At 45.6% G+C, this 13,252-nt stretch overlaps 1 protein-coding gene across 2 annotated transcripts in view; it reads left to right on the forward strand.

Moving 5' to 3' along the window:
• Positions 1-13,252, forward strand: part of Plxnc1 (plexin C1) — a 148,993-nt gene that overhangs the window by 86,100 nt on the left and 49,641 nt on the right. For both annotated transcript variants that reach the window (XM_075954505.1, XM_075954506.1), the window contains exons 10-12: positions 5,347-5,486; positions 7,940-8,119; positions 10,893-10,980. In XM_075954505.1, the coding sequence (XP_075810620.1) occupies positions 5,347-5,486; positions 7,940-8,119; positions 10,893-10,980 (408 nt within the window). The remainder of the gene's footprint in view (positions 1-5,346; positions 5,487-7,939; positions 8,120-10,892; positions 10,981-13,252) is intronic.

Here is a 13,252-nt window from a genome sequence, read left to right on the forward strand (position 1 = left end):
CACCCAGGCCAGTTCTTTGTGGTGACATTCAGGTTCAATGGCCAACAGTAATTCAGGAATGACCTTGGCAGCTCCATCCTGGGCTGTATCAGCCACATCTCACGAGTTAGTACCCAGGTCACAGAAGCGAGTCTTCATCTCATGGAACAGAACATAGGTTCATTACTCTTCTTTGGAAGTTTCCCATCTACGTCCTGAGACTTTGCTGGCCTTTGGCAGTTCCCAGAACCTACTAGAAGTTACATCCCAAGTTCCCTGTAGCCTGTGCTGTGCCATCTATGAAGGGGGATTTCCTTGGGGGGCTGAGCATCAAATACATCACCTTGTTCATTGAACTCTCCCATTATTCTTTGATGGAATTGTATTCTGCTCCTTTTTTCCACGTCTCATTCCCTTTTACACTTTCCCATCTCCACTGCTGGTCCCCTCTCTGCTCACTTTATACATATTATTAATATATTACATCTCTCCTCTTCTCAGTCATTAATGAAGATGTTAAATAATTCTAAACCAAATACTCACCCATCGGGCCCAACAGGACACTTTCTTTTAATTAGTTGTATTACCTTTCATCCCTCTTATGTCCTTTGACTTCAGGTTTCCTGCTGATTTTGAATCCATGTGACTCTTTATCCGGTCCTGTTTGAACGAATTTCAAGAGTGCAAATCTGAGGGATGTTTTACCAAGTGTTGATTCAGGTCCAGACCTATAGAGAGCTTCACTATATTCAGAGTTTCTTCCCCTAACAGATTAATAGAGTGCAGCTTGTTCTTAATAAACTGCACCTTCCTTAGGCACCTCTTTCTGATAGTCTTTCACCCATGGTGATACCTTCTCCACTAATGTCATGGTAATTTGAGCAGAGCTGGTGTCAGACTTCACAGAAGGTGCCTGTACCCCCAGAGTTCATCCTCTCAGACTCTGTAAAGGAGAACTGTTGAGGACAGGTTAGACACTTTTCCAACAGCTTAGTTGGAAGATAAAAATAAGCAGCCATTCCACAAATCACCTAATTAAGTAGTTTTCAATGTGCTTTCTTGATGCAAAACAATGAGAAACCCGAGCTTTTTTTTTTTTTTTTACAAAATAATTTAAAATTTACAATCACTTAAAAACAACCCATTTGCAAAATGGAACTAACAGGAAGTGGACCATTCTGAAGTTAATTGGTGAAGGGTGGTAGGCTGGGGTGGTTCCAGTCAGCAGGGTCTTGATTTGGTGTATGAAACCTTGGACCTAGGAAGGAGCCTCGCTGTGGAGCTATGAGAAGTCCTGGCTGTATCCAGCCCAATTATGGTTTTCAACCAACCCTTGCAGCCCTTCTGCATGAGTCTGAGAGCTGGATGCATCATGCCAGGTCGTGGATTACCTTTAGAGTACAAAATCAGATCTAAAGTACAGAGGGTGAACACGTGGTGGGAAAGACTGTCCTTTGCTCTTTTGTCTTCATTGTATTTTTAAAGTTATCAACAAATATAAAGAGTATTTCTGTGAAATGTTGCAGCCATGAAATATAGCTTACAGCTGCTCTTTTTTTTTTAATTTAAAAGAAAAACATTTTCGTATGTCTTTTCATTATCTAGGGGTGAGGTCATCTTGGTAGCTTTTTAGCTTTCTAACTAAGATTAAGAAAAGTTCTCCAGGCAAACAAATGAGCTAATCTGACCTTCTTTGGAAGCAAACTGTGAGCATCTGCTTCCACAAGATAGGCCAGGCCTGGACACGGTCCTAAATGACCAATGGAAACTTTCTCTAAACAATAACGTTTTTCAAATGAACTCCTGCTTGTAGGAAGGCTGTATCTACTCAAGAGGAAATAAGAAGTTAAGACGACTTCATCCTCTGAAGCTGTTTCTAGAGCCATGAAAAGCGCAGAGTGCAATTGTCTTGTTTCAAAGAAAAATATTCTGTAGTTATGAGGCTCCCATTCTCTTCCACTGTGAACACAGAAGTGGCATGTGCTTAGCATGTTTTCCATTTTCGCTCCAGCAGACAGTCGCAGTATAAGTGCAAGAGGCACTGAGAAAAAGGGTTGACTTGGATGTCCATGGAGTGCTTACAGTGGAAGAAAGTTATGAATTGGGAGCATAGCTCAATGGGCAAAGCACAGGGGCTGTAAACATGAGGACCCGAGTTCATATCCTCTAAACCCATGGAAAGTTGAGTACGTAGCACTGACCTGTAATCCCAGCACTCCCAATGTGAGATGGGAGACAGAATCAAGGGAGGCCCTAGAAGTGTGTGCAGGAGCATCAAGGTGGAAAGTGAGGACCAGCACCCAAGGAGGAAGTTTTCTGACCTGTAACACACACACACACACACATACACACACACACACACACTCACACACATACACCTGCATGCACAGTTTAAAAAGATTAAACACACACGTATCTTGCATCTCTAAGAAGATAGTGGTCTCTTGTAGAGCAGGGGGTATAAATTGTCTCTACAGCTGTGGTTCTGAACTTCCCTTAAGGCTGTGACCCTTTAATGCAGTTCCCCATGTTGTGGTGATCCCCAACCATAAAATTATTTCTGTTGCTGCTTCATAAGTGTGATTTTGCTGCTGTTGTGAATCATAATGTAAATAGTCTTAGGCAACCCCTATGAGTCTTTCAACCCCCAACGAGGTTGTGACCGACAGACTGAGAACCACTACTCTACCAAGAAGCAGGCAGTGTCTGTTTCAGGCTGTGCAGGCTGCACAGTGTCTAGTGTAGCTATTCAGTTATGCAGAAGCAGCTGGAGAAGGCACACATACATACTTCTGGACAATGAAATGGGAACCTCATGTGCTTTTGTATGTTTGAAATTCTATTCTCCTTTTGACATTCCTACACCCGCCCATGGGGCATCCAGAAAGAACAGACCCTAGGCTATAGTTTGCTAGCTCTTGATATAGCCCCCCGCCCACATACTCCAAGTCTGTCCTCATCTAGCCCCGCCCATAGGACCCTATAGATCTCTAGTAAGTACTTGATCATTTGATTGTCACCTACAAAGCCACACCGTAAGCCTTCTTATACAACACACACTTGACATTTGTAAGGGATTTATCTTGAAGTCGTTGTTAATCCCCCCATCCCAAGGACCACTCTAGCAGATAATTTCCCCCCGTAAAACACAGTCAAGTATCACAGAATAATTAGAGTGACCCTTTCGGGCTCTTGGCGACTCAATAAATACAGGGCTAAAGTCCTTTTTAAAGTGATTAGAATAAAGTCTGTCACTGAAATAAATTCCCTGCCACATTCCATTATCACTGTGGTGACATTAATGATGGATTTACCATAATCTGCCAAATCAATCTGTAGCGATAATGAGTGATGATTGTTGGGCCATATAGCACCCGTGTTTGCCAAGTGTAGGGATAAGTCCCGTCCCTTAGGGGGCGTTTTTGCCTCGGGCTAATGTTTACCTATAAATCTGGCTAGCATGCTCGCAGCGCTTGCTTCTGCTTTCCTGGTCTCCACAGGAATGGTGGTTCTGTAAGTCTATTACGCCATTAAAGCTATATATATTTTTACAATCTGTCTGCATTCGTTTACGCCGTTACATTTTGGCGCCCAACGTGGGGCTCGAACCCACGACCCTGAGATTAAGAGTTTCATGCTCTACCGACTGAGCTAGCCAGGCAGACGCGCGATAGCTCTGCTCTCTGAGGCAGACGCAATGAACTCCGACCCAGGATGGACGTAGGCTAGAATTTTCCTGGTAAGCGCACCTCGAGGTGCTACATAGATTATTAGAAATGGGTTAAGAGGTTGAAACTAATGGGCCAGGCAGTGTTTAAAAGAATACAGTTTGTGTGTTGTTATTTCAGGGCATAAGCCAGCCAGGCGGCCGGGGTGCCAGGGACGCAGCCCTGCCGCTCCTATTACAACAGCTAAGGAACCAGAGGAAGGTGATGTTCATTTCAGTTCGATGCTTAGTGCAGCCAACCAGCAGGGCTGTTCTAAGGGGCATTAGAGTTCCCAGCAGTCAGCCACTGTCAGCAGAGGGGAGGCAGGAAGAGGGATCACGCAGGTGCTAACTATCACAGCCGCTGGACCAATGACTCAGTGTCTTCCTGGTGGACTTTAGGCTACAAATGGCTGTTCTCAGCATTTGCGCTCCGGCTCAGTATGACATGATGATGCTTCTCCAGACTTCCCAGCTTCAAACACGAAGAGCGTACCATGAAATTTAGGCATGCTAAGGTCCGCTATACTTTGTACTGGCCAGAATCTCAGAATGGAGAGGATCTGTGAAAGAACAAGTGACCAGAAGGAAAGACAGTAGCAAATGCTGTTAGGAGGCGACTGGATTGTTTGGTCTTGAAACAATGTGAAAATGGAGGCCGGAAGGGATGGCTCGGTAGTTAAGGGTACGTCTTGCTCTTGCAGAGGATCCGAGTTCAATTCCCTGTCCCAATGTTAGGTGTCTCAGAACAACCTGTAACTGTAGCTCCAGGCAACCCAACACGCCCTTCTGGCCTCAGAAGCACCCCGTCACACATACATAGAAATTAGAATAAATGTGTAGAAAGGAAAAGGGCAAATGATTCCTGCCTTCTTTGGGGTTTGCAGGGGAAATTAATGAGACCTTGCAAATGGAGAAGTGAGGAGACACAGACCTGGATGAGAGGGAAGTTAGAGGTATTGGTGTCCCCGTGGTGCTCAGTCCTGGTTATCGGCCGGAGAAAGCAAGAGAGTGGGTCAGCAGATGTAGTAACTCAGTCACAGAGTACATAGTTGTTCACAGTGGTTCAGGCATCTAACTTTCTAATACTGAGTGGCTCAGCTGGCAGCCACTAAGACACACTTAAGACAGACGACCCCACCACCACAGTCCATTTGAAACAAACAGAAAATAGAAACTCCTTTCTAGGGAATTAAATGTATCTGGATCGACATTTGTATCATCCGAATGATGAGTCCTGGGCTGGCTGACCTCCATTGGGGTGGCACCTTTACCTTCTCCGCACTTTGCTCAAACACTGTGAGTCTCAGGACAGGGTAGAGCAGGGAGCTCCTCCTCAACTCGAGTGACGCGTGGCGTGACAGCTCACGCCTCGGGTAGAATCCCGGGGCGCATCAACTGCGATGAACACAGACTAATCGTTTCACCTCATGCTGTCACATGTTGAGAGACATGAGTCTTCAGCCCTCTTCCTTGAATTCATTGATTTCATTAAATGCTATCTGCGTGGGTTTGCAAAACGTAATTTCCCAGTGAGCTCTTCGAACCATAACACATCAACAGATTTGTATTCCTTTATGTATGTATTTATTTGTGCAGGGGGGGGGGATGGTGCCACTTTGTAGCTTTGATCTGCTGTTTTCATCTTTTGTTTCCCATAGGTCTTCTACATTAAGGCCATTGAGCCACAGAAAATATCGACCTTAGGGAAAAGTAATGTGATAGTTACTGGAGCAAACTTCACCCAGGCGTCGAATATCACCATGATCTTGAAAGGAACCAGTACATGTGACAAGGACGTGTGAGTTGAAACACTAATAATGGATCTTCGGTCAAGTTAAAAACCCATGCCACGGCAGTGACAGTAGACGCCAGACAATAGTTTTAAGCATTTTATAGAGAATATTTACAATAAGTCAAATGTTTTTAACGATTCCTCTGAGGTTCAGGTGGGAGACCCTGCCCTGTTGTCCCTTCTCTTTCTCACCCCAAATCTCTGCCCACAGCAACTTCAGGGTGTTGACAGTGGGAGCCTTGATTGATTTACAAAACGAGGTCAATTATGTATTGAAAGGAGCTAACTTACAAATACAGGCGTGGGTCTTGGAAACTGATGAAGAGTTGTGGAGCCACTGTCTCAGTGGAGAAAATGAAAGGAGCAATGTTGTTCGTTGTACCTTTCTTCTTCTGACTGGCCTGGTGTTCACTTCAAATATTTAAGTTACTGGGGCATATATTAGTAGTAAAAAAAAATACCCCAAATAAATACCAGGTGAATGTGGCATAGGTATCATAGGTATCATTGATAAGATACCTGATTTCTTTTCATCCTAACAATGAAAAAATATTCAGTTTTTCATTAACATCCTTAGGGGAAATATTACACCTTCCCCAGGGGGAAAACACTAGCATCATGTAATACTAACACCGTGACAGATAGCTTTAGTTTTCTGCTTATTAACTTTTATAAGTTTGGGCTAATTTAAAGTTAAAAAAAATGTTGCAGTCTACATGAACCATAATATTTTCGTCATGGAAATGCATTTAAGACAGTCCGCTGAAGCGTGATGTTTTGGTTTTTAACTACCCAAACAGATTTGTACAGCACTCCTATCCGGTGCGCTTATTTAGTGAACTTTCTGTTCAAATGCACTGGCTGCACATCACAGGCCCCTCCCATTCCTGCAGCAAATCTGGGATGCTCATGGTCTTGATAGGGAAAGGTGCCCATCGTTGCCTTTCCTCTGTACCAGAGCGAATGAGCACGCATTAAAGCCTGTATCTATGCAATGTAGGTATCTGATGTGTGCCATTTATCCTGGCTAAATACCTTATTGCAAAAATCTTTCATTTTGTACGGCAAAATCTGTGACGTTAGACACCTGTGCGCTCAATGAAGGCAATCAGCCTCACTGCAAAAGAAGTAGTTTCTGGAGCATTACCCTGTTTCTGGCTCTTTATGCCCTCATTTCCATTCTGAATGCATCTTGAGATGCCACAGTTATTAAATTAAATGACGAAGAGACCTTTCTGTGTGTAGCGTTCCACTAACCACATCTGCATGGAGAACCCAAGTTCACAAGCCGTCGCCGTAGTAACCCAGTTAGTCTCATGCCTGAGCCCATGATGACCCCAAACTCTTTTAACAGGGACTTCTTAAGTGAATGACTATTTTAAGGGGAGAAAAAAAGATAAGTGTAGTGATTGAATGGTCTATATCCCCACCTTTTGCCTTCCAAAATCTATAAGCAGGTTTGTGTTTAATGATTTAAGGATGAACGTCCTAAAGTGTTACTTTAAATAAATGTAAACCTTAAAATTCGTACATCTGGGGCAAGGTACATAGAAACGGACTCCGGTGTCTTTCACATTTGCTTCTTCAAAGGTGTGGTCATAGCATTAAGGTTAATAATCATGCACATAATATCCTTCCAGTCGCAAAAACAGATTCTCTCGTAGCACCATTAAGCCGAACAGGTGGCAAACACAACGTAGCCTGAATATGTGCTTTAGAAAGTCATAGACACAAGGGTCACTTCAGGTAGCAGAGGGACGTCATGGACATCATGGTTTGATTGTGGAGGGGCATCAGCCCCAGGTCCAGTAGCTCCTATGGGAGCTACTGCCCATTGATTCTAAGACTTTGGGTTCCTGAATCAGGCCCCCTACTCTTTGAAGGGCAGAACTGTCAGGTCTGCCTGGGGTCCTGCCCCATGAAACTGCTTCTTTAAAAGAAAAGTTTTTAATTCTGGAAATATCAGCACATATAAAAAAGATGCATATAAGTAAGCCTCTTTACAAAGTCGAAAATGGTGGGCATTCTTCCAACTGTTTCATCTTTCTCATGGGGTGGGGGAGAGGGTATAGTGTCTGGAAAATCTTAAAAGCAAATACCGACACCATGTCACTTCTTGGATCCTTCAGTGTATCTCCAACAAGAGCAGTAGCATGCTGTTCCTTGAAGTCAGCCATAATTTCTTAACTTAGTATAATGCCTCTTCTTGCCCTGGTTCATTAAGACTTCTGAGGGCAAAGGTAAGAGTTCTCCTTCATTTCCCTCTTCTGAAAGGAATGCAGATCAAAAGCAGACAGGCATAGCAGAAGGAGGAGCCCAGCCTGAGAGAGCTGTACCCAACAGGTGGCCCTTGCTTATGCAACTGTTCTGATAGTTCAGGGCCATCTTCAAGTGAAGTTCATAGGTTGTCACCTTAAGCGGTCAATGTGCTGAGTGTCTGTGTCCTGACGCCTTTCTAGGATCCGGGTTAGCCACGTGCTAAATGACACCCATATGAAATTCTCACTTCCGTCCAGCCGGAAAGAGATGAAAGACGTCTGTATTCAGTTCGACGGCGGGAACTGCTCTTCGGCGGGGGCTTTGTCCTACATTGCTCTGCCTCACTGTTCTCTGATAGTCCCTGCCACCACCTGGATCAGGTACTGTCGGGACTCACAGAGGGTGTCTCTTCTTCAGGAGGAAGGTCGTGGGCGCGTGCGTAAGATCGTGAGCAGCACACAAATCCACCCAGCCATGGTAGCTGCACCTAAATCTTCCTTGCGGGGTCCCTCCCGAAAAAATGCTTGCCACCTGACAGGCTGGTTGTCAGCTGTCTCTTAAGCGCCGTGAGCACAGCCTGTTTGTATTTCACCTTGGTTACCGAGAAACTCACAGCTCAGACGTTTTCTTTGACTACAGTGACTGTTCTTAGCCTAGGCGGCCACTGTGCCCTTCTGCACCAGGTGCCTCTCCTGCTTGTGACACAGGGCTCGTCTCCTCACAACTTGTCTTTTTCAAAAGTTTGGAGTCAACGGTTTTGAATACTTTGAGAGAAACGTTGAGGCCTGCAAGCAGCCTCTACTTTCCAAAGATCCTCCTTGAGAGACAGAAATTCCAAAACAAACTCTTTCAGATAAATCCAGTATGTTAACGGGAGAGAGGAGTCTCTCTCTCATCAAATTTAAATTCACATTTAGATTTCGGAGTATAACCCCAAAGAGATTTTCTTCATCTCACATGACGTGAAGTTAATTTTCCAAGTACTCTCAAGATAAAAACGCTAACAAAGCATTGAGGGGGAAAAATGAGAAGGAAAAAGAGGGAAAAAGAAACCCTCAATGTGGGAGGTGGCTGTGTGTTGTAGGGAGCTGCGGGTTGCAGCCACCGGCTAGCTTTACCCGAAATAACAACACACAAACTGTATTCTTTTAAACACTGCTTGGCCCATTATATCTAGCCTCTTCTCTGCTAACTCTCGCACCTGGACTAGCCCATTTCTAATAATGTGCGTAGCACCCCAACGTGCACTTACCGGGAAGATTCTAGCCTATGTCCATCCTGGGTCAGAGCTTCATCGTGTGTGCCCAGGAGAGGGGAGCATGGCCTCTGCTCCAGAGAGCAGAGCCGTAGAGTCTGAGCTCACTTCCTCTTCCTCCCAGCATTCTGTTCTATTTACTCCACCCACCTATGTTTTAACCTATGAGGGCCAAGCAGTTTCTTTATTATAATTAACCAATGACCTTCCTCCATCAGCTGTGTTTGCTGTTCCTTTATGGCCGAAATAAAGAGCTCAGACTGGGCAGCTTCAACAGCACAGAGAATTTCCTCTATGTTATGGAGCTGAGTGTGAGGAAGGCTAACCCCTTCTGAGATGTGAGGAAGGCTAGCCCCTTCTGAGGCAATGTCTCTGCTATGTCTGCAGGTAGTCATCTCTCTCGGTCCCTCCATCTAAGGCTGTGCCCTAATGTTTTTTCAGAACACCGTGAGTCCTATCAGATCAGGGTCCCTCAGTGAGCTCATCAAACTTTCATTATCTCTCATACGGCCCTTATCTCGGGTCAGGAGATGTAGTTTAGTGGTAAAATATTGCCTAGCACGGTTGAGGCCCCAGTTCAATCCTTAGCATTACCTACCCCACCCCAAATCTTCTCTCTACCTATACCTCCTCCTGAGTAACCTGGGGGTCAGGGCATCTGCATGCAAACCTTTCAGTCCACTGGAGTGGTATAGGGAGGATTAAGATTTCAAAAAAACAAGACTCTTGCATGCATCCGTCCCTCTGCTCTGAGACCAAGTATAAAAAGTAGACCGGATGTGGTACTTACCACATAGCCATGGTATATCTACTGACCTGGTTAAATCTTACAGAAACCCAGAGAGACCAGTGGTGGTCTCTTAGGCAGGGGGTGAACCGAGGCAGGGACACAGTTCAGACAGTAGACCCAGCTTTCTGATAGTGGGTTCAGGATGCGTGGTTTTCACCACAATGTTTGGCTCCCTTTACACATGTCACTGTGATCTGTCATCATGGCTGTGCTGAGCCCGTGGTTCTTAACTGCTCCTCGTTCTTGAACTTTGAGCAAGAAGTAGGTGCCACAGTCTGAAAACAGTAGACTATGCTTGGGTTGGTTTTTTTTTAGAGACTGAGGCAGGTCGTCAGGTGGCCATATGGCCCTACCTCCTTGTGTCTGGAGGGCTGAGGAGCTCTCTCTGCCCTGCATGCATTGGCCTGCTTCTGCCTATCTCCTGGATATCACAGGAGTCCGCTAGTGTTGGACCTGATTCACCGAGGTTCCTGTCTGGTGACCTCTGAGGATGGTCAGTGCTGCGGACAACTGTTTACTTCACACCCAGTGACCGCTTTGACGGTGTCTGGTGTCTGGTAACACTCAGTGTGGTTTTGCTAAGATTTATGTACCCTCCCCTTACGCTGAAACTTTGTATCTTAAACAAGAATGCAAAGGTCTAATGTCACCATTTTACCTTGTCCAACCTCTTCCCCATCTCACTAAATAAAATATAATTGGGAGGTTGGAAGTTTGATGGTGAAAATCATTAGAGCGGGTCATCTTCAGACAGATTAAACAGTAACCAAATGAAATTTTGTTTTCTGAGATGCTCTCAAGGTACAGCAGATGATCTGGGTATCTATGGCGAAATAGCACAAAAAAGCTCAAATTCTATTAAAGAATTTGGGCATCTTCCCAGAATTAAAATAGGATCTGACCTGCATTTTCATATGTATGTGTCTTAAAAACCATGAGTCTGTACCAGCACCATTTAAAGACTTCTAAAATTATCTTGCAATTGAAATTGAAATTAGTTAATTGTCTTCCAAATATTACTAAGCTTAACATGAATTGTGAATCATTTGATAGTTTTCGGTAAGTATAAATTGCCCATGGCCTACCATTGTCTTTTCACTTCTTGCAGCGGTGGGCAAAATATAACCATCATCGGCAGGAATTTTGACGTCATTGATAACCTGATCATCTCACACGAGCTGAAGGGAAACATGAATGTAAGTGGAAGAATCATTTTCGCTCACAATTTTGTTTTCCTGTCGCTAAGCTGCGTATGTAGGAGGGGATATATTTCATCTCTACGACTTTGGCATTCTAATCTTCTGCTCCTTTATGATATGCACTGTCTGTCCTGTGACAGAAAGCCTTCATTCTTGGAGTTAATTGGGGTTGCCACACAGGAGGAGGAACCAGAAACGAATTTCATCTGATAAGGCCGGTTACGTTCCCCCTGTGTGAGATTCGTGGCAGCCATTTAATGAGATAATGCTTTTGCATATGTGTGAAAGTCCTTCTGGATGGCTGAGGTGTGATGTTCAGAGCCTGTGAAGAGCAGGTGGTGGTGGCCCAACAGGTGGAGGTCGCTGACGTGTTGAAGTAACAAAAATTCTCTTGTCATTGTCTCTGGGGTCACATGTAGACACTTTCTTTTGCCCTCGCCCATGTCCCCAAAGTAGAGGCAGACTGTGCGGAATGTCTGGTCCCTATCGGGGCTCAGTTCTCTGAGAAGAACCTTGAGAGTCTCCCAGGGGCTTATAGGTTGAAGCCATGGGTGCTGTGAGGAGCAGGTGAGGGACTGCAGCTGCACCTTGGCCCCTCTAATTAAGCTGTCACTTATAGGTGCTTCTTGATTTCTCTTCCCTTTCCTTCTTTTCTCTAACGTGAGGGGGTGGCCTTTCTGGGCTGCTTCCTTTCAGGGACGGCAGAGCTGAGGGTGCCAATAACTTTGTCCCATTGGCAACCAGCATGTGTTCAGGCCTAGAAATGGGAGGCATATCAATCCATCTTCCTTACAGCCATCTTTTCTACACATCCCCTTTCTGACACACTTCCTGGCCAGTTCCCAGCCTCACGGTGTAGTGTGTCTGATTCTGGCCAGCTCCCCATGATGGGACCACATTCATTCATGTAGTGACTCTTGATCTGAGGCTCAGCCTGAGCCAGTAGACATGGAGACATGTTCTCTTACCCAAAGCATGTCCCATTTACTGTGTACCTACTGTAAGCAAAACATTTTGCTGGCTGCAAGAACAAAGGAGAAATGAGCTACTTCCCCCCTCTTCCACCTTCCTGAAAGAAGATGGCAGACCTGCACTGGAACAGGACGAGCGGGGCAGGCAATGGTAAGCTAGGTCCTCTGATTCCTTCCAGACCAGAAAGTTCCAGAAGGTGTGATGTGTTTCCCACCGAAAGTATGAGTGGATGGAGTCGAGACAGCAAATGGAGGACGATGGGGAGGGGCAGACAGGCAGGCAAGGAGGTAGGGATGGGGGTGACTGCAGGCGCAGAAGACAGGTTCCTCACCAACCCTTGGCTGAAACAGCCACATTTGCTTTGTTGGAACCTGGAGGCTGCGCTAGAGCAGTGATGCAGGTCGCTGAGAAATGCGCAGGGACATGCGAGAGAGAATCATACTAAACACATCATCCTTCATTCGGCAGTTGATCCCCCAGTGCCCCTGGCTCTGAAGGCAATGGGGGAGCTCTTGAGGGTCTTTGGCAAGAAGTGATGAGTATGGGTACCATTGTATCAGCGGTGCATAGGGTAGTTGAGAGAGGCAGCAACTCAGAGAGGATGCTCATGTGCAGATGATGCTCAGGCATGGCTGAGACATGTCCAAGTGTGACTGAGACATCCCCAGGCCCCCGTGGAGCTCTCCATTGGACTGCTGTCTGCAGCAAGGCTCTACTGGACTGGTAATGGGGAGGCAGGTCATTTCGACATTATTACTGAAGAGGAAGTGGGGCCGACAGTGTAGAAGAGGGAGCACCAGGGGTGAAGAAGGGATGCCTAGAATCTGCCAGCAGTCTCACTTCCAGGGCTCGAAGAAAATCGGATGACCAGAGAAGGTGTCTGAGAAGTTGTTCAAAAATAGACGTTGGTCCCAGTAAAACAGGTGTGTGGGGGGGGGGGTTCTTAGGAGTAAGGAGCTAGGGTTACCCTCTTGTTGGTCCTTCTTTTAGGAAGTTGGTAAAAAGCCAGCACGGTGGTGTTGAGGCCCCTACTGAGGAGGTGGGGACTGTTGTCCAGTGGCTTTTGATCTTATCAGAGAAGGGCTAAGGCAGGGAAGAAGGCTGGAATTTAGAAAAGTGTGGTTAGGGAGGGTGTACTTGCACCGGTATGGCCATCTCTGCCCTCTGTCCACTCGCCTTTAACTCCAGGATTAGAGAAAACAAAGGGAATGGTTCTCCCACCTGACATATCTGCCAGTCTTTTCTCCACATTGCTCTCCTTCCCTTCCTTTTTATCTTACAGTGCTAAGGATCAAAC

Source organism: Microtus pennsylvanicus, chromosome 20 (genome assembly GCF_037038515.1).
Source record: "Microtus pennsylvanicus isolate mMicPen1 chromosome 20, mMicPen1.hap1, whole genome shotgun sequence".
Classification (NCBI taxonomy): domain Eukaryota; kingdom Metazoa; phylum Chordata; class Mammalia; order Rodentia; family Cricetidae; genus Microtus; species Microtus pennsylvanicus.